This window comes from Macrobrachium nipponense, chromosome 1 (genome assembly GCF_015104395.2).
Source record: "Macrobrachium nipponense isolate FS-2020 chromosome 1, ASM1510439v2, whole genome shotgun sequence".
Classification (NCBI taxonomy): domain Eukaryota; kingdom Metazoa; phylum Arthropoda; class Malacostraca; order Decapoda; family Palaemonidae; genus Macrobrachium; species Macrobrachium nipponense.
In genome coordinates this window covers 10,750,225-10,772,449 of record NC_087200.1, presented here as the reverse complement: position 1 = coordinate 10,772,449, position 22,225 = coordinate 10,750,225, and the positions used below count along the sequence as shown (strand labels likewise).

The 22,225-nt window shown below is 37.4% G+C and overlaps 1 protein-coding gene across 2 annotated transcripts in view; it reads left to right on the top strand.

Moving 5' to 3' along the window:
- Positions 1-5,296, top strand: part of LOC135219122 (cholinesterase-like) — an 82,793-nt gene extending 77,497 nt beyond the window's left edge. The window contains exons 11-13 of one of the 2 annotated variants that reach the window (XM_064255574.1): positions 3,573-3,711; positions 4,196-4,404; positions 5,125-5,296. In XM_064255574.1, the coding sequence (XP_064111644.1) occupies positions 3,573-3,711; positions 4,196-4,404; positions 5,125-5,285 (509 nt within the window). In that variant the 3' untranslated portion in view covers positions 5,286-5,296. Of the gene's footprint in view, positions 1-3,572; positions 3,712-4,195; positions 4,435-5,124 lie in introns of both variants that reach the window. The other variant, XM_064255573.1, reaches the window with a different exon arrangement.
- Positions 5,297-22,225: the final 16,929 nt, after the last annotated feature.

The window sequence follows — 22,225 nt, the reverse complement described above, 5'->3', positions numbered from 1 at the left end:
TTCCGAACGGTTTCTGGAGCGTTTGGCATCAAGCCGGCTGGCGCCTGGCGACAGGCAACCGTCAGCCGGGCATTCTTTGACCCGTAACATCGACATTATTTGTCGTCGTAGAAGAAATATAAGCGCATATTTGGAATCCTCGTGAAATGTTCTCTCAGAATAATGCTCTCTTTTTTTTTCTCTACGAATAATGATAATAAAGATGGACGGATATCCGGTTCGAAATATCACCTAGGTGACCATCCTCTATAAAATCTACAGATATGGTCCGACTTTGGCTCAATTCTGTCCAGTAGTTTCACCGTCTATAGCGTTCAGCTTTATATTCATATATATATATATATAATATATATATATATATATATATATATATATATATATATATATACATTGTATCTAACTATGCATTTATATACGTTCAATTTTCCGATCGTAATGAATATAGAAATAGATTTTGATTATGATAAGGTCCGTCATGAGAAACACAAATGCCCTTACCACTAACGTTCTCGCTGTACACATTGAACAATTCTAGCTAAGTTACAAATACACATACATATACACACATACACGCGCACAAACGTATGCAAACAGTCCTTAGGGTTGGCACTTGAGACGTATTACTAGGTATTAGGACTTACTTTTGACAGCTGTCCAGCTGAGCCGGAATGCCATGTTTCGAAGTGGATTACCGATGTGTGTGAGGTGCCAGAGGCTGGATTTTACATATCTGTTTGCAGGAAATCTCTCTCTCTCTCTCTCTCTCTCTCTCTCTCTCTCTCTCTCTCTCTCTCTTGATAGTTTTCCTGGTCTCTATCGCTCTCTGTCTCCGTCGAATGTGTTTTGCCTGATCTCTCTCTCTCTCTCTCTCTCTCTCTCTCTCTCTCTCTCTCTAGTTTTGCGTATATTTCTATTTGCCAATTTCTAAGCTATTGCAAATTACGAATGAGGAAAATTGCATAGATGGGACAATGATATACAAATAAATAAAATAAATTGATGGCTACATCGGTATATGATAACTAATTTAATAAATTAATTAATAAATAAATGTCCAAATAAATAAAAAAAAATCGGTCAATTAATTTCAGGTGAAAAACTTAAAAAAAAAAAACTGCCCACGATAATTGCATCCGAATGGTAATTGCAAAAGATTATTACTATTTTTCTCTACGGAACAAAATAATGACGTTTGTGAATTGTTTATCTCATAATCCTCTTCAGTAAATAAAGTAAAAACTACGTAATTCATTTTTCAATTTTGATAATTTTTTTTGTGAGTTGATTTCATGAGATTAATGAATTTAGTCTATTTTTGTGTCACTGTGTGATATGCGTTCAAATTAAACTGAATCAGTGCCAGAAGTGTACGAATTTACCTCGATCAAAATCCGAAAAGAGTCAAAATTTATTTTGATCACTGTTATAGGTATCAAAAATTAACTCAGTCTTTATAATGAGCTCGATCGCATTAAGATAAGTGCTTGAAATGAACTCGATCTCTGTAAGATAGGTATCCAAAATGATCTAGATCACTATAAGTGTCCAAAATGAGCTTGATGAATGTAAGAAAACTATGTAAATTTAGCTCAGTCACTGTAAGAAAAATGACCAAATTCATCTCGATCACTGTAAGAAAAACTTCCAAATTTACCTCGATCACTATAAGAAATAAACGTCCAAATTTCGTTCGATCACTATAAGAAAAAAGCGTCCAAATTTAGCCCGATCACCGTAAGAAAAACGTCCAAATTTATCTCGATCACCGTAAGAAAAACGTCCAAATTGAGCACAATTACAGTAAGAAAAACGTCCAAATTTATCTCGATCACCGTAAGAAAAACGTCCAAATTTAGCTCGATCACCGTAAGAAAAGCGTCAAAATTTATATCGATCACCGTAAGAAAAACGTCTAAATTTAGCTCGATCACCATAAGAAAAACGTCCAAATTTATCTCGATCACCGTACGAAAACGTCTAAATTTAGCTCGATCAATATAAGAAAAACGTTTAAATTTATCTCGTCTCCGTAAGAAAAACGTCCAAATTTAACCCAACCACCGTAAGAAAAACGTCCAAATTTAACTCGACGACCGTAAGAAAAACGTCCAATTTAGCTCGATCACCGTAAGAAAAACGTCCAAGTTTAGCACAATCACAATTGGAAATATGTCCAAATTTAGCACAATCACCGTAAGAAATATGTCTAAATTTATCTCGATCATAGTAAGAAAAACGTCCAAATTTAGCTCGATTACTGTAAGAAAAAGGTTTATATGTGTTTTAACTGCGGTGCTTGATCGCTGTCAGTCAGGTGTAACGGATTAACTAGATCATTATAAGGAAAATGTCCAAAATGAACTAACACATGACTAGTAGATCAAGCATTGACACATCTCAGTCACGACTACCACTTTCTACGCTACAACCAAGTGGCCTCTTGGATTGCAGTATGATAAACCATTTCAGAATAGTGACACATACGAGCGGATCGATCTCACAGTCTCTAGCGAACTAATTGGGAGGACTTAGCCTCTTAAGTTTCAGACAGCATACGACGATTATAATCGGATTTGCTTACGTTGGGGAAGAGAGGGGAAAGGAGTTTTAGTCGCATCTCTTCTTAGGCAGAGTCAGCTAATTAACCTTCCGATTTTTGCGTCGCCGGATTCAATGAGTGGAGGACTTTTTTATTTCTCTCTCTCTCTCTCTCTCTCTCTCTCTCTCTCTCTCTCTCTCCCAGAGCTGTCATATGTTATGGTGAGGTGTCCGGATTAATTTGCCAGTGGCATAGCGGACAGAATAGAAAAGCGTGTTGGAATGGAAGGTTTAAGATTATCTTGAGAGATTATAATCAGTAGGGTCTAGAAACGACTTGAAATAAGATATGGTTTTCCTGTTGAGTTGATCTTCAATATCAGACGTCTTGAACAATTAGCAGAATGAATCAATCTTCTCTGTTCATCACAACATTTAAGTGTTCTCAAAAAAGACCGCAGAATACTTTCAATACAGATTGTTTGGAATCTGAACTGTCATTTTTGTGTGCCCGTTTCTATCCGTTGTGGCAAAGGGAAATTAATGAGCTCAACTCTTCTTTTGTGATTTGTTTGAACCTTGATAACTGTCCCACATCAACATATTCAAGTGGGTTGGGAGGCTGAAAAATCAAGATTTTTGTCCATTTGGTAAATCTACACAACTATATCCACATAGACTGTATACGTGAGATGTCATTACGCCGTCCCAGAAGCTAATCTTCATTTCAAATAACTAAATAAATTAAATATCTTTACAAGAGAAACACGGGTCTATTAAAAAAAAATATGTAAAATTCGCCCCTATCTATCTTAATACGGCAATGATTACGAGTTAATAAAAAACAGTTTTTAAACTGATCTAGACACCAAAATGATCTCATTTCATCAAGAAATCCAAATTGAATTATCCTGCCCAGCCAAATACTTGAGTTCTATTAATGAAACTATTATCCTTTCCTTTTTTATTTTTCTAGTGTCATATAATTCATCTTTCTCAGTATAAGGCGTTCTTTTCCATTTTACCCCTCAAAGGTGCTCTGCACGGAACAGAGATGGTCTACCTCTTCTCGCCCACGGCTTACAGACAAGTCTTCAATGCTCAGCTGAACTACAATGAAGAAATCATTAGTGACAACATCAAGAGAATCGTCTATACTTTCGCAAACAGTGGGTAAGTTGATGCAGGCTATAGAGAATCTGATCCTCGAAGCGATGAAGCCTCAAGTTTTTGCGTTCTTTTACATGTAACGCATTTTCTAAGCTTTGGAAATGTGTAGATTGGTTCACTTTTTACACTGAAATGCGTCTCCAAACGGCCCGAGATTGTAAGCTGTGCTCTCGTCATATTTTTATTGATTTCCCTCTGAAAATTACTTCCTGTTGTTGAAGATATATGAGATTATATTTATGAGATGTAATAACAGCGATTATGCTAATCTTCATAATTTTTGAAGGATCGTCTCTAGTAGAGACATATTCAAACAAATAAAACAAATTTCTTTCACTTCGTGAACAATGAAAAAAAATTCACCATGACAGATGGTCACATCAGAGTAAGTCATTAATGAGCTCCTCCACAATAGAAACATTCTGATATTGGTAAGCTTGATAGTATAGTAGTACGCTTGAATCTCAAACTCTTCTTTCCATAAAAGAAAACCAGAACTGACGCAGTACGCGCCTAAGTGGGAGAAATACACCCCACAGACGCCCAGGTACGCGTCCTTGAAGTCCAACCAGATCCATCAGGGGTACCAACATCACTTGATAGCCTTTTGGAACAACCTCCTGCCGGAGCTAGGAGCCATGGCCTTCGGTAGGACTTCTCCTGGGGGTTCGACAGGATACCCTCCGATACCGACAGGTAGCCACCCTTCCTTCACTGACACCCAGAGTAAGTTTACACTGGGTAAACCCTGTCCCTAGTTTGGAAAGTCCCTTTGTGTAGTGCGCTTGGCGGTTAGATTTCAGTTTGTGTGAGTGTTGCAATTCTAGGGCAGTATTTAGGCTTGTTTTTTTTTTTTTATCCTAAATGCATTTCACTGGTGATGAGGATATGTCGTGAGAGGGAATCCTACTACCTTCATACCACCTGTCAAGAGCTTTCATTGACTGAGGCAGATAAAAGTCAGTGCCACAATCAATAAAAGCTCAAGGAAACCATTTATTGCTTCATTTCCTTAATGGAATAACTGGTATAATCCTCAGGTGTGTAACCCTTACTGGACGCCAAGCATTTGCCATAGCATAACCCTGAATGTATGTTCTGGGATCTTCACACAGCATAAACTGCAATCTTGTCTGCTTAGCACTGAAATGTTTTCAAAATCACAATAAGGACAGCACAACCAAATTATAATTTCTCACCAAAATATGCACACATCTTTCGAAATCTACCCATACTATAACATAAGTCAGATGGAAAGTACACTATTTTTCTGCTTTCCTGTCCAGAAATTGCACAAGACTATTCAAACAAACTTTGAAAGAACTCAGAGACGCACATTCAAATTCAAAGAATTACAAATACTTGAGACTGAAGATACAAACTGAAATGAGGGACATTTTCATGAATTTATTTTAGTCATTACAGGTGAGCCCTCCACTGACCAGCCGGTCCAGTACCAGTCAGCAGTATGGGTGTTAGTCGCGATCATCCTTCTCCTGGTGGGCGTAATCATAGCATACATTGTCTGCGCCAAGCGACGGAAGAGGCAGAACTCAGGCAGTCTTCAGGATCAATGACAGACAGAAACGAGAGGTAGTGAAAGAGCTGTTTACAGGCGTACACTGGGTACTCTAAGGGATCAGCCATCTTCGCCTGCTATGAGGGAGACCCCAAGGGCTCGGGATGCCCCACTGGAAGTAGAAATCCATTCAACAGACCAGCAGTTCACCCATTTTGGTTTTGGGTGTCTGGAAAGACGTGAGCCAGACGGCTTTGAGGCCAGTGAGGGATTCCCTCCCAGCATTCCAGCAACTATTTCCAGGGTTAATCCCCTAATGAGATTGGCAGCTCCCGATGAGGATGAAGATTACTTAGAGATGGAGGAGGAAGAACAAGATGAAGAAGAAGAAGGAGACGCCTATGATGGAAGAAGACCACCGCGTCAAGACCCAGTCCAACCTAGTCCTGATGTCAAGCGAAAGGTTCAGCTGGCAAATTTCTCCAAAGCCCATTATTGGTTTAGATCTCAAAACGACCGTGAAGACTCCGTTATAGAAACTTGCGCTGAGACCATTTTCGATGATAGTTCAGACTCTAGGCCTGGTACAACCAGAAGCTCTTATATCCGAGATGATGATGCATCTTATACCTAAAGAAGCAAGTGGTGTTTCTTTCCAGGATGAGATGTAAGGTGCTCCCACACAACGGTACAACATGCCAATACTGGATAACTGTATGAAGCACTAGTTCTTCTAACCAATAAGTCATTAACTTCTATTCAACTTGCTTGGGATAGATGTGCGATTAGTTACCATCTTGTGTCTGACATATTTTACTGCAGTGTGGGGGTACTCTAAAGGCGAGTTTACACCAGGCTTCACCTCACGCTCCATGCGTAAGACTCATCACCAACTCCTCCCAAATTCTTGTTAGCCCCACCTACTGAACTGCTCATTGGGGTGACTTTTGATAAGCAGTCCAGTAGGCGGGGCTAACAAGAATTCGGGATGAGTTGTAATGAGTCTTACACAGGCAGTATGGGGTGAAGCCTAGTGTAAACTCACCTTTAGCATCACACTATATTCCTGGAATATACATTTAAGAGAGCCTTGAATGAGCTCTTTCGCCACTTCTCGTTGAGAATCGTAGGGAACATAATAAATAAAACCATTTAAGTATTGTGTGAAGACTTCCTTCTGTAAAATATTACTTTCTTAAATCAATTTGGTCTGATTTTCCAGGCCTTAGCTATTCTTAAAATGACAGACATTAGAAATCTTGATCCACAGTTGTTGTTAGCAATGAGTTCTGATGATACTAATAGGATTAGTCTATAATTCTTGTAGGTGTGTCGGCAGTACAAAATTTAAAGAGACGTTTGTTCACCTTAACTTTAGGATAAGATAAATCACATGCGTCGTCTTTCCACTAATGCAAGTTAGTCATTCTTAATTTTCATTATTCATTGATTTTTACAATATGCTCAAGTTCTATGACAATGAAACATTTCAAGATTAGTGACGTTTATTCCCCTTATGGATATACGATACTAGAAGTCTCATTTTTTCCTGAAACTGGTAATTGTAAGTTTATCAACCAGTATTCACGTCAGACAATTTCATTCTTGTGTAGAGATGATCAGACTGTATTAAACTTACACGAATGACTGTCATGGTTCAGTCTATCCCAATTGGCAGTTTTGTTTATAACTGTGTAAAACAAATAGAATGCACACCACCGTTTTGTACTTTGAGTTAGGAGAGCTAGGTGAACGTTTGCAGCAGATTTTTAGCAAAAAGTGAATAAATATAAATGCGCCATGTGTCTTATTGTCCTCGTATAAAAAATGAATATATATATATATATATATATAGGTGTGTGTGTGTGTGTGTGTGTGTGTCTGTGTGTCTGTGTGTGAGTGTGTGTTTGCGTGTGCGTGAAAATACACAGATGATACTTTGCTGACCGTTGTGCGTAAGGTATATCACATGAAAGGAAAGAGCTCAAAAGATTATGTGAGAACATTTTTAATGCAGAAAGATGACTGGGATGAGGGTAATGACTATATTGGTCATTAAATGACAAAATCTACCTCGAAAAGTGAACCAGTTAAGAAGGTAGAATATATAACGTAAGAATAGGGGAAGAGCGGTGTGCGTTTAGATTTAAAGCTGAAGGTATATCTTAGTTTAACCAGACCACTGAGCTGATTAACAGCTCTCTTAGGACTGAGTTCGAAGGATTAAATATTTTGACGTGGCTGGGAACCAATTAGTTACTTAGCAACGGGATCTACTACGGCTTACTGCGGGATCCGAACCACATCGAGAAATGAATTTCTATCACCAGAAATCAATTCCTGTGATTCCTTGTTGGCAGAGCAGGGAATCGAGCTTGGACATCGGTAGTCGAGCACGTTACCGACCCCTCCAACGAGGAACTAGCAGTAGATGGCACTAAGGACATCTATTTTATTCAGAAGATGAATCCTATACCATATAGAACAAGCACACAGGGGCCATTGACATGAGATTCAAGCTCTCCACGAATATGGCGTTCTATAGAAAGACGTAACAGAAGGTGCTGGGAAATACAGAAAGAAGATATTATGTATGAAAAATCGTATTAACAAATCATTAAATAAGCAGATTGTAAAGAACAATTAAGAGATTGTTGGATGAACGTTCGAGCTTGTTTTGGAATATATAAATGGAAAAAAATAACTCATTCTCGTTAAACGTTAGTTGGGGAAAGGTTTAAATTATTCATTTTGCATATTGGTTTCATAAATGAATTATGTCTTTTTTAAATACCATCATTCATAGAAACTAGATTAGAATCTTAAATTTCCCATCAGGTTAAACACCTAAATAAATTCATTTAAGCGTATACTGAGAAAACGTTCCCTGACGTTTTCTTATTCAAAGGATAATATAGTTTAGTAGGTGAAAGTGATGAAGAGGGCTGGTGTGGACCTTCTGATCCAAATCTCATCATTCGCAGAGTTGATGTTATTCAACTTTCTCATTTAAGAGCGTGAGAACTTCGTTTAAAACTACAGAGGTGAGTTGAGATATAGATAGATAGATAGATAGATAGATAGATAGATAGATAGCGAGAGAGAGAGAGAGAGAGAAGAGTCATTCATGGAGCGTTTTTCGTCTTGGTGATTTTCGTATTTTGTTCTTGCGAGTTAGACAAACTTAAAACGTATTCAACCAAAAGTTGGTCTCATTATAGTGCATAGGAACTGTCACAAGTTGATGTTTTTCTTTTTACTTTACTTTATTCTTGAATGGATATTATATTACACTCGCATGAAGGAAGGATGCAAATTCGTCCGTACTTAGTGATTCCTAACAATACATAACCCTGTCTCGTTAAAACATAGGGGTGAGTTGAGATTAGATAGAGAGAGAGAGAGAGAGAGAGAGAGAGAGAGAGAGAGAGAGAAAGGCTTCAGAAAACCACACTAATTGGTTTCGTCAGTAGGAACATCCTTCCTGAAGAGTTGTCATCTCTGTTTTTGTAACCCCCGAAAAAAAAAATGGGTGTTTCTCAAGCATCATTTGATATCTCTTTCATTGTTTTTGCGGTTATTATTGTTTTGCACGTTTTTACAATTGTTTCAGGCATCAATGAACGAACTATAATTGTCGTTGAATTCTTGGGAAAGTCAATTTATGGGCTATAATTGGCATATTTGGTTTCTGTGATAAAAGGCCGACTAACTTCGCTATTTCAAATCATTTTGAAAAGTTACAAGTTTCAGCTGAAGAGTCATTCGAGGAGCGTTTTTCGTCTTGGTTATTTTTGTATTTTGTTCTTGCGAGTTAGACCAACTTAAAACGTATTCAATCAAAAGTTGGTCTCATTATAGTGCCTAGGAACTGTCACAAGTTAATGTTTTTCTTTTTACTTTACTTTATTCTTGAATGGATATCATATTACACTCGCATGAAGGAAGGATGCAAATTCGTCCGTACTTAGTGATTCCTAACAATACATAACCCTGTCTCGTTAACACATAAGCCTGTCTCCCGAATATTGATTAAAGATTGAACGTTTTTATTCATTTCAAAGGACAAAAATTTGCATCCTAGGAAGAATGTGCTGAAGAGATTTGAGTGTTTATCCCTACACACTGGGAGAGATATGTCACACACACCCCTGTCTTGTCCTGCCCAAAAGCAATTTAATTTTGACCACTCCAGGGTACGATTAACACATTCTCTCTCTCTCTCTCTCTCTCAATGTGGGCACAGGAATTCCCTCTTTTTTTAATATGGAGAACAATATTTATCAGGTTGTTAGTGGATGAAGCCAATGATAAATTGTGATGATTCCATTTTTATTCAGAAGGACCATTTGAACTGCATATTGATTTATTTACTCCAGAGATTTACTTCTGAAATATTCCTTGTAATAAAGGCTACTGGGAAACCTCACTTCTACACACAGAGCCTCCATAATTTTCTTTTTTTTCACTAATATGAAAATATTAATAATTCTTGAAAATTCGTTAGTAAAACACAATAAAGTCGTCATTAATATTTCATTGGTTTTCATCTATATTTTCGTCTTACTTTTATTATTCAGTGGAAGCTTTTTATCTTTAGAGTCAACCACGGCTTTGTTCGACTTCGTACCTAGTTTTGTTTAAAAGTATCTGGACTCCATTTGCAAACTTGCTTAAACAGTATCAAAGCTATGATCTGGAAAGCGCAGACAAAAGCAAGTTTAAATTCCTCTCCAGGCATTTTCCCGTTTCTCATGAAAGTAACGCTCGAAGTTCGAGGCGAATAATATTTGAAACTTGTAACTTCATGCAGGGATTCGGACTCAGTTGTGGCCTGCTGTATAACTGATACTTCATATTTTCTTTTCAGAGTTTTGATTTATATGCCAGTCTTCCTCTGAATACGTGGATGCGTTGAGATATGAGAGATGTTAAGACACAGAAGTAACTTACACCACACAGAAAATTAGAGTAAAGATTTCGAATTAGAATACACAGAATATTAGAGCAAGGATTCCAAATTAGAGTACACAGAAAATTAGAGTAAAGATTTCAAATTAGAATACACCTAAAATTAGAGTAAGGATTCCAAATTAGAGTACACAGAAAATTAGAGTAAGGATTAGGATTTTAAATTAGAGTACACAGAAAATTAAAGTAATGAGTTCTAATTAGAATACAAAGAACATTAGAGTAAGGATTCCAAATTATAGTACACAGAAATTTAGAGTAAGAATTTTAAGTTAGAATACACAGAAATTTAAAGTAAGAATTTTAAGTTAGAATACACAGAAATTTAGAATAAGGATTGACGACCCAGGCTTCGTAAATACATAAGGAGAAACATACCATCGTCCATGGTGCGTGCAATGGGTCAAAGATATGGCGAGAGCGGCTATTAGTAGGATTTGAGAGGCTGTAGGAATGTGTGAGCTATGCCAGAAATTAATTTTGCTGTCCTTTGGTTAGCATAAAAAAAAACATATATAAACCGTCAAGAGATTGAATATATAATAGCTTTTGTGCAGTAAACATTTAAAACGTTCTCAAAAACTAACCAGATAACGGGGCATAGTACATTAATGAATATCTTTATTCCTTTGGCTAGCATAAAAAAAACATATATAATCCGTCAAGAGATTGAATATATAATGGCCTTTGTGCAGGAAACATTTAAAACGTTCTCAAAAACTAACCAGACGACAGGGCATAATACATTAATGAATATCTTTTTAGTCCTTTAGCTAGCATTAAAAAAGCCTATATAAACCGTCAAGAGTTTGTTCAAGAACCATATGAACGTCTCAAAAACTAACCAGACAACAAGGCATAATACATTGATGAATATCTTTTTAATCGTTTCAGTCAGTAATCCAGCTGGCTAGTTCGCTATTTATTTAAGACTCTCCGAGCTTGCTTGCGTTTGATACTCTTGCCTCCTTTCATCTTATCTATCCTTCAGTCTTTTCTCCGCCATCATCATCATCATCATCATCACCATCACAGTCACCACCATCACGACACCATAATCATCATAAACGCCTTTACGTTATAGCCCCCTTCTTCCAGGAGTTGGATCGTCCTCCAAGTTATGGACAATTTTACTGCGTAAATTCCCATCAGGTCGAAGACGTTATTAACCTTTTTATTCGGAGCTCTCAAGGAGATTTTTCACGTCCACAGTTGTTCCCAGATCATCCCCTTCCCTGCCGAGAGAGAGAGAGAGAGAGAGAGAGAGAGGAGAGAGAGAGAGAATAAACAGATTCGCTGAACAGCAGCACAACAGCAGCAGCAGCAGCAGTGCCAATATGCAGTGAATGTGCCTCCTCGCTGTCGAACTCCTCAGTTCCAGAGGTCCTCTATTCCTCACGCGAAGATACAATGCATTATTACCATAATACAATTCTCCCTGCATTTTAATTATTCACTTACTATTTTATCTGTTTATCTATAGATTTGTTAATCTATTCTTTCTTTCTTTTTGCTACTTCTTTCAAAAGAACGCCATAATATGCTTTGGAAGCTTGAATTTCAGTTTAATGGCCCCCTTGGTAGGTATGTTCCATATGAATAGGGTTCCTCTGTATGCGGCTGCCATCTGCTGAAGGTGCCTGCCTGACTGAGTGTTGATTGAATGATTGAGCCATTCAGATTCCAGTGATGCCTTGGCATTAGCTGGGGTAAGGTGTGCTACTACTACTACTACTACGTCCACGTCATCTGGAAGAGAATGTGCGTTTGATAACACGTCCAAAGGATGGATACAGCTGATAATGTATGTACATATATATATAATATATATATATATATATATATATATATATATATATATATATATATATATATACAGGCAGTCCCCGGTTACGACGGTAGTTCCGTTCTTGAGACGTGTCGTAATCCGAAAATCATCGTAAGCCGGAACATCATAAAAAATCCTAAGAAAACCTTACTTTTATTGCTTTGGGTGCATTGAAAACTATGTAAACTGCATTCTTATTGCATTTTTCATCAAATAAACTTCAAATATTATTATTTTGCATTTTTGGTGTCATATTTCATCTGCTAGATCAGTGTTGTAGGCGTCGTAACCCTGGAAATAATTTCTGATGAATATAATTGAAAAGCGCCTTAACCTCGGAATGTCGTAAGCCGAGACCGTCGTAACCTGGGGACTGCCTGTATATATATATATATATATATATATATATATATATAGATGATATATATATATATAAACACTAGTTAGTGTAGAACAACCTTCTCTCCAGAGCTACAAATGTCTTTTGATATCCAATTCTCCCTGTCATGGAAACAATATTTATATATATATATATATATATATATATATATATATATATATATATATATATATATATCTATATAATATATATATATATATATATATATATATATATATATATATATGCGTGTGTGTGTGTATGTGTATGTTTTATTTCCAGGACAGAGCAATTGGATATTAAACGACAGTTTTTGCTTAATGATTGTGTATGAGTGTGTGCAAATATGTGTTAAAAGGTTTAGAGAAATTATGTATGTATGTATGTATGTATATGTATATATATATATATATATATATATTATATAATATATATAATTCAACATGATGTACAAATCAGAGGGCGTTGAAGAAGACAGCATTAAACATATGTCACTTTATTCACATTGCGACGTTTCGAGACCAATGTCTCATCATCCAGGCTAAAATAAAAGATAAAAACTGATATACAATACAGCATTAAATTATTTTTGTTGACATAAAAAACAACAACACATTGAATAAAGTAATACAAGGAAATTCACAACATTGAAATACAAGTTACTCTAAAAAAGGAATTTTAATCAATCATTTTCCAGCTGTTGATGTTAAGTTTATCTTAATGAACCCTAGAACTATCAGTAATATGTTGCGTCATAAAGAGAGATTACCTCCTTTAATGCAATCCGGCGTTGTCTACATTTATACTTGCTGCCGATGCAATAGGCAGACTTACGTTGGAAACACGCGCCGCTTGCTTAAGGTGAGATGTGATGCACATATGGGCATTAGTTTCCGTACAGGGTGTAAACTGTCCAACCCAGAACTATCTAACATTAGAAATCATGGGAAATTTTGTAAAAAGAGTATAAACTATAAGGATTTTAAGATATTGTTATCAAGTCCATACGCACATCACCTTCCAATTTTAGAATCTCTAGCTATAAAGAAACTAGTTCCAACCTTGAACAACCACTCTTCATCTGTTCCCTTGTACATAGCTTAAACCAGGCCCTTCTTCTTGTTTACTTTCGATGCGTTTCCCATACAGCAACCGAACGTCGTTGAGACAAGGTGTCTTTTTTAACTATTCCTAATTTTAATAATGCCTTTTATTTATTTTTTTATATTTCGCTTTTTTTATTTCATTTTTTAGAGTAACTTGTATTTCAATGTTGTGAATTTCCTTGTATTACTTTATTCAATGTGTTGTTGCTTTTTATGCCAACAAAAATAATTTAATGCTGTATTGTATATCAGTTTTTATCTTTTATTTTAGCCTGGATGATGAGACATTGGTCTCGAAACGTCGCAATGTGAATAAAGTGACATATGTTTAATGCTGTCTTCTTCAACGCCTTCTGATTTATATATATATATATATATATATATATATATATTATATCTATATATATATATATCCGATAATAATATATACATATATATACATAGTAGTCTCACGTTTGTATGTCAGCCGAATGAGGAAAAAACATTCACAACGAAATCTTGGAATTCAGAAGCAGAAATGAATGAGAAACACAAAACAATAAACGAAGCGGAATAAAAAAAATTAAATAAAAAAAAACACAAACAAGGCGAGAATCAGGCCACACACACAAAGCCCATCTATCCATAATTAATCTACCCGTAATTATGGAGAGGGAATGCATCTTTGGTCGTGAATTTGAATACGGGTGGCTTTGTGGAACTCCGCCTTAGCCGGAACAAGTCTCTGCTGTAGATCGCAGCCTTTGGAAAACATAAAAAAAAAATAAAATAAAAAACAAAGAAAAAGGGGGTTTGTCTTTTGTATGCTAATAAGTGCGGTGATATCTGGCATCGTGTCTCTGAACATGGGAAGTAGGACGCTCGCCAAGGGAACTGTAAAATGCCATGAAAATTATTATATAACTGTTATTCGGAAGGAGTCACTCTCTCAGGAGAGCGTTATTGAAGACGAGCGCGCACACACACACACATTCGTATATGGCAACTCAGGTCTATTCAGAATTCATTCAAACCTCGGAAAAAAATAGAATAAACTCACTTGTAGGGTGGGGGGGGGGCGGGGAGGGGGGGAGTCCTTTGACGTTTTCGTTTACAAATTATTTATTAGGTTTTCGAGCGATGCTCCAAATTCAACGTGTGGATAAATTCGATTAAGTGAATAATGCTGCGCTGGGAAAGCGTTCTATAATGTCCTTTCTATTCGTAGCAATAACGAATCAAAACAAAAGATAATTAGAGCACAACTGAGGTAGTTTTATAATGTTTTCTTGTTAGTTTCCAAACCAGAGATTTTGTCAATTTTTAATTAATAGTAATTTAAGACTTTAATGTGTGTTTTGTTATTCAGAGGACACTAATAAGTTACGCTCTGGTACTGCATGTCTTACGCATGAATTGTTCAGAAATGATTTTAGTAGACTTTAGATCTCTCTCTCTCTCTGATCTAACAGGCAACTGTGAATATTCCTAAGAATTTAGTGACTAATTCTCTCTCTCTCTCTCTCTCTCTCTCTCCACACACACACACACACACACACACACATACGCACACACACACAGATCAAACTGGTATGAAGAATATCGTCAAAGACCGTTGTTATAACGGGATAACTGTAGCTCACCCCCTCCCACCCCCAACGCCCTAACCCCCCTCCTTCCCCAACCACCCCTGCCTTGCGCATTTTCTGAGCTTGTTTGAACATCAAGAGAGTAAGCGGACCATTAAAGCTTATTGTTCTCTCAACCGTCGTCGTCTGTATAATATCAAAATGAGCTTAAGCTGAATAGCAACAGGAAGAGTTAATAGACTTTCTACAACGAAAGTTAAGGGAAAATTGCGACGTTTAAGAGGCCGTGACTTTGCAAGATTCCGTCGTGAGTAAAAGTCAAGGGAGATGATATCGTACCTCTCCCAGTGAAATATTTTTGATACAGAAAAAAAATGAAAGGTCTAAATAACACCATCTTCGTCATATTGTCATCACCATCACCATCATCACCGTTATTGATGACGTCGGCACGGTAACTTCAAATGAATCTTCGTTCCAAATGTACAGATCGCAAGTAGATCGTGGAAGATCTTCGGACTAAAGATAACTTCTTTAACTTCCCAGAATCTATGAGTTCGACATAGACAAAGTTTTTCCGCTGAAAACTTATTGTTTGTTCGTGACCGACGGGGAGGAGGAGGAGGATCTAATATTCTCAGCATTTTCAGAATGTCTCTGACTTCGAGAGAGTACGGTGGTGAACTTTTTCCACCCAAAGGCCGTTCCGCGTCGCCCGGTACTATTTGGGTAGGAGGAGGTAGGAGGAGGAGGAGGAGGAGGAGGAGGAGGCTCTAATATTCAGCATTTCAGAATGTCTGAATTCGAGAGAGTCGGTGATTTTTCCACCAAATGGCCGTACTTTGGGTAGAAAAATGGGCTATCAAAGGGAAGGATGAATAATTCTCTCTCTCTCTCTGTCAGGTGCTCTTTGAATATCTGTGGAATAGATTTTGAGGTAGATTTGAAATGGTCCGGTAAATTACTTATGAAATTTACTCATACGACAGGCTTAATTTTAAAAGTGAAAACATTACATGCAGAGCTCTACTTTCACGAGGTTACATTTTCAACCCTGCAAGAATGTCATCCATCTACCTGTAATAATAAAATCCAAGTGGATGTGGCAAGTAGGCGATCAGGAGGGTAGGGGAAAATGACACATCCACCTCCCTCCTGCAAACATGTTTGTCCGACCAGGGTGGAGGTAGGGGATCAGGAGGGTAGGGGAGACATGACACATCCACCTCCCTCCTGCAAACCTGTCTGTCCGCCCTAGATGTGGTGTGGTAGGTAGGGGATCGGTGGGATGAAAAGATGTATCCTTCAGGAGAGGTGGAGCATACATCCTGCCTATGTAAACTCTTGAGAGAGACTGTGAGAGTGTCCAGCCCTGTGATTGGCTTATCAATAGCCACGGTTGATGTGAATCTACTATAGAAGAGTATTTTTCAAAATGTTTTTAAGTTCTTGATAACAGTTAAATCTTTGTCTTTACAAATTATTGCCAAAACATCAAGATTATCATTAGAGGTAGTTACATCATCAGGTATATGTGGGTAGGTATAAGCATCACACTGATGGCTATTCCGCGTACACTCCTGCCAAACCTTGTATTCGTATCGCCTAATATCAGCTATTCGAAGTAAGTGAGTCACTCGGTTGAACATAGTAGATCCGTAACTGGAACCACACCTGATCGTGAAGATTCGTGTCCATAGCAGTCACATCCTGAGAAAGGGCATTTTTTCATCAAAAGAGTGGTACCACCATGGTGGGAATAATCCTTGTTATAACTCATATAAGAAACATATTCAGGCAAAGACGTTTTGACCTCATTCAGTGATGCTATGTCGAAGTGTAACAGGAATTCCTCAAAATATTTCTTTTCTAATTTTGTTCCAAGCTACTATTCTCAGTGGTAGAGCATTATGTTGCGGTCAATTTAAAAACCCAGCAATCCCCATTTATCAATAACTACTCCATGCTTATAAGGCTTTCGTCCTCTTACATCAAACATGATACAACCAGCATTATCTGGGCGTTCTTTTTCTAACTTCCCAGCATCAAATAGCCTCTTCCATTCAGCACAAACACTTGGATGCACCTCTCTCTAGTTATATATCTTCTTATATATACTTCTCTATTACACTACTTCGGGGTTTTTTGGGCCTTCTCAAGTAAACTGCATCAAGGGCTCCCCACAGAATCAACAATGTCAAGAACAGGACGAGATCTCCGGGAACCATCCATTCCTCTTTGGCCAAACTGACGAATTGATGGATGAGATACCTCCAGATGCCCCTATCACCTCTCAAAATTTCTTGACTTTATCATTATCTGCTGAAAGATCTTCAGTTACCGCATTACGTCATTGAACTTGGCTGTTACGCTGTGCAACTCAGCAAACTCACTCAGTGATTCAGGCAGTGTAGCCCGAAAGCCAGTACGAACCAAATAGAAAGCGATCCAGAGAGAAGAGGAAGTCATGTAAACAATCTATGTTGCCATGGCAACCAGATGAAAAATTTACGATGGGAGGTTTAGATCACATCTCTTTCTGTAGCACTATACACCAAAAATATGTGTCCCGCACTACACACTGGTTTCATAAGTGCATCCAAAGTGGCAAAACTCAAAACAAATAAAAAATGAATAAAAAAAACTCACGGTAAAAAAAGTCCTAAAAAAGCGAAAATATGCGGCGCTGCCTTGTTTACAATTACAGTTTAGTGCTGCCACCTATAGGTACGCCGGTTCCCAGCACAGCGTAGCGCACGCCACAAAGCTTGTTCGTCTTCATCGTCCCCAGTTTCAGTTCAAATCGCTGACTCCATTTGGACCAACTTTCTTAACTGTATCGGAGCCCTAATCTGCCAAGCATCGAGATGAGAAAGTTTAAATTCCATTCCCGGTAGCTTTGCAGATTCATGCAAATTGTTCTTGAAGTTTCTGAGCGAAGTTGAAACATATAAGAGCTCCACAGCGGCTGGGCGCTTCTATCCCTGTAGCAGCACTTTGTAACAAACGATTCGCGGTTCAATTTTATCGTCCAAATTTCGAATTACGTGTTAATTTCTCTCTCTCTCTCTCTCTCTCTCTCTCTCTCTCTCTCTCTCTCTCTCTCTCTCTCTCTCTCTCTCTCTGGTCTGGTCGAACAAGCAACAGTGAAATTTCCGAAGAACTGAATTTAGCCGAATTGCTTTTAATCTTTACTTTAATTTATAGAGGAAATGACGTCACATTTTTGACAATATATATGTATATGTGTGTGTGTGGGTGTGTGTATTTGTGTAAATAAAGACAGAATCCACGGAGGAAAGAGAAACGATGGAGTTCTGCAAGGCCTCTCGACTTCTTGTCCTTTACTTACCAGACTGAAGAAATATGAAAATAAGCTCACCACGAAAATTCGTATGAATGACAGACGGAGATTATAAGGAAAAAATATGTACCAAGAATCCAACACAATTGAAGAATTAGCAGACCTACCAAAACAGGATTTAAGAAGTTTTGCAAAAGATTACGCCCAACTGGTCAGCAGCAGGGGCGAGAAAATTAAGACTATACAAAGAAGGTGACTGACCACCAAAAAATGTTATAAAAATACAACTCGATAACTTTCATTTGGTAAATAATGATAATTTTGGCAAGGTGAACAAAAATATTAAACATACGAATACATAAAACATATAGATAAGGTAACTAATTTGTAATTAAGTCAGTGATTTTATCCTTTAAGTCATTCTTGAACATTTTACTAATACAGTCCAAATAATGCATCCCTAGGCCAAGGTTAAAATTGCAACTGGAAGTAAGCTGTATAATCTTCTTCATTCCCACCGGCATCCCTACATTAAGGGGTCAGTTGCCTGATGCGCCTTCTCCACTCCATGCATCAGGCATAGTTTATTGTTTGGCAAAGGGGTTTTTTACGACCGAATGCCCTTGCTGTCATCAACCACAGTTTTTGGCAGTGGGCCTCGCCTTTGACATGAACAGTCCACCTGCAAGGCAGCAGTTTCCACAGTTATTGGCGGTGGGCCTAGCCTTTTACTAAAAATGTACGACTGCAAGGCAGCAGTTTCCGCAGTTATTGGCAGTGGGCCTAGCCTTTCACTCAAAAGTAAGACTGCAAGGCAGCAGTTTCCACAGTTATTGGCGGTGGGCCTAGCCTCTTACTCAAAAGTAAGACTGCAAGGCAGCAGCTGTCCTTTTAGTCGCCTTTTACGACACGCAGGGCCTACGGTGGTGGTATTCTTATACCCCTACCATAGGGTCTTGGAAGTAAGCTGTTTAATAGAGGATTCTAAAACATTTCATAAAGAGAAATCTTACGATCTGGCAATCACTGAACTTTCAGTCCAATTTATCCTGTGAGAGTTTTAACTTAAATCAGTGAATATAGCATTTTGACAGATTCGTACTTCTAAATCCTTGTTAAATTGGCCGATATATATATATATATAATATATATATATATATATATATATATATATATATATATATGTGTGTGTGTGTGTGTGTGTGTGTGTGTGTGTGTGTTGTTTTTTCTAGGTATCTACTAAAGCAAAAGAGTTTGAGAGAGCACACGAGAGAGAGAGAGAGAGATAGAAAAATCTTCCCATATGGAAATATTATAATATCCGCTCCCCGTCCCCCCCCCCGTAATCTGTAATCCATAGTAATCTCTGATTAACGGGGTAAATTTGATCTCGATATATAAGCACTCGAAACTCTTTACCTACTAAGCCGAGCAAAACTAGCAACCAGTACAAAATTCATGTACTACGACTATCCACTTTAATGGAAGCTCCAGCATAAATTTGATCATTGTCCACTTTAATCAAACGATAACGTATGTTATTTTTGGAATACATGGGACGGTTATATGTATAATTCACTATGGCTGCAAGTTTGGTATTAGTAACAAAATTGTTATTTCAGATATTTATATATATAAATGTGTGTTTGTGTGTGCACATAAATATGTGCATATATGTACATTATTATATATATATATATATATATATATATATAGATATATATATATATGTGTGTGTGTGTGTGTGTGTATGTATATATATATATATATATATATATATATATATATATATATATATATATATAAACAGAACCACGTTTGATGGTATCTAACGGAGCTTTTTATTTAAAATCAGCATCATCCTTCCAACCCGAAACCTACTCCCCATACACACACACACACACACAGCAGTCGTTCCCATTCCGTAAAACCAATCGTTAAGTTCAACTTCGAGTTTTACTGATCATCTGAGAACTTGTTTAACGTCGCTTCCCTCAGGCACCCCCACCCCCACCCCCCACCCCCCGCAACCCCCCTCCCCCCAAAAAAAAAACTTAACTTTAGGAGCAATCGTGTCAGTTCCCAAACTTTGATATTTTTGGTGAAATTGTGTAGCGTCTATTCGCTTTTCAGAGTGTTGGCAGTTACCATTTTCGGAAAACTGTATATTTTCGTACAGGGAGTTGTTTGTGGGAGTTAACTGTATGTATATATATATAATATATATATATATATATATAGATATATATATATATATATATATATATATATATATATAATATATATATATGTATATATATATATATGTGTGTGTGTGTGTGTGTGTGTTTTAAGTAAGACAAAGTTTCAAACCCATTAACTGGGATAAGTGAAAAGGTTCAGATGTTTCGAGGAGCTGAATAAAGAAGAGAAATTCAGTCCGGTGCAGATTTCTTGAGGGCTCAGAATTAAAGACCAATAATTTAGTTGCAGCCTCCTACCTCTCTCTCTCTCTCTCTCTCTCTCTCTCTCTCTCTCTCTCTCTCTCTCTCTCGAAGTACAACCTCATTTTCATCATTGTATATGGGATGTCAGATCCAAATTTTCCCGAACCTGCCAGTAGCCAAAACGCTCGTCCAGCCGAATATTTACAACGAACCTCTTAAATTCACCTCCCGGAGAGGTTTATGCAAATCAAAGACGTGATTTTGATTCAGGGACTTCCTGAAGGAGACATCAAAGAACCTACTTTTGAAGCCACAGTTTGGATTTCAGCCAGTTCGTCCCCAGCCAAGTGACTGTTGGAAATGAATAATCTACATGATTGTGTGTCGGTTCGAGACACCTATATCTATAAATTTTTGAAACCGTGTTCCATAATGAACACCATAGTATTCTGTGGAAGGTTGAATTTCTCATGAATGGCCTCTTTGGTGGGCTTGTTCCTTATGAATTGGCTTCATCTTCTGAATAATAATAATAAAAATAATAATTTCCACTGAATGTCTGAACGAAATGGAAGGTATTTTTGGAAAAGGTCACTGATCGTGTCTTGCATTTCATGGCGGAAAAAAAATGAAAAGTTTGCAATAATATCTAGTCCTTGTATCACCTGAAGGAGAAAAACAATTAGACATTGAATTCCACAGTTTCAGTGATGAGCCTTTCGACCGATAGATTGTCATGGAGAATAGAGCTCAAATTTTTCTTGGATTACAAAATCTAATCCGAAGGCCAAGCGCTGGGACCTGTGAGGTTATTCAGCGCTGAAATGGAAGTTCAGAGTGAGAAGGTTTGAAAGGTGTAACAGGAAGAACACCTCAAAGAAATTGCACTATGAAACCACTGTCAGGAGAGTGTTAAGGAAAGTAAGATGGAAGATAGAGAACATGAACGGAGGTACAGTAAAAGGAATGAAAGGGGTTGCAGCTAGGGGCCGAAGGGACGCTGCAAGGAACCTTAAATAATGATGCCTACAGTGCATCGCTTGAAGTGTACTGACGGCACTACCGCCTATAGGGGCGGCGTTAATTTTCCTTGGATTCTTTTGAATATTTTTTTTTATAAATCAGAAACATGAAAGCATCTATGAATTGAAAAGCCACTTATAGATATTAAATCAAGTAAAAACTAGGATTAATTAAATGTGTATCGATGAAAAATTAATAATCTGTAACAATGTTCATTTAATTTAACTTGAAATGTATTTTATTTTCACATTCTCTTCACCAACAGCAGGCATAATATTAGCAAGAAATATATAACACCAATATGGCCTCGGCTAGTTCTAAAACCAAGGTAGTACTTGAATTGCCCGTTGCTTTTTCCGTGCGTTTTCTGTATAGCTGCTGCATCGTCTAATA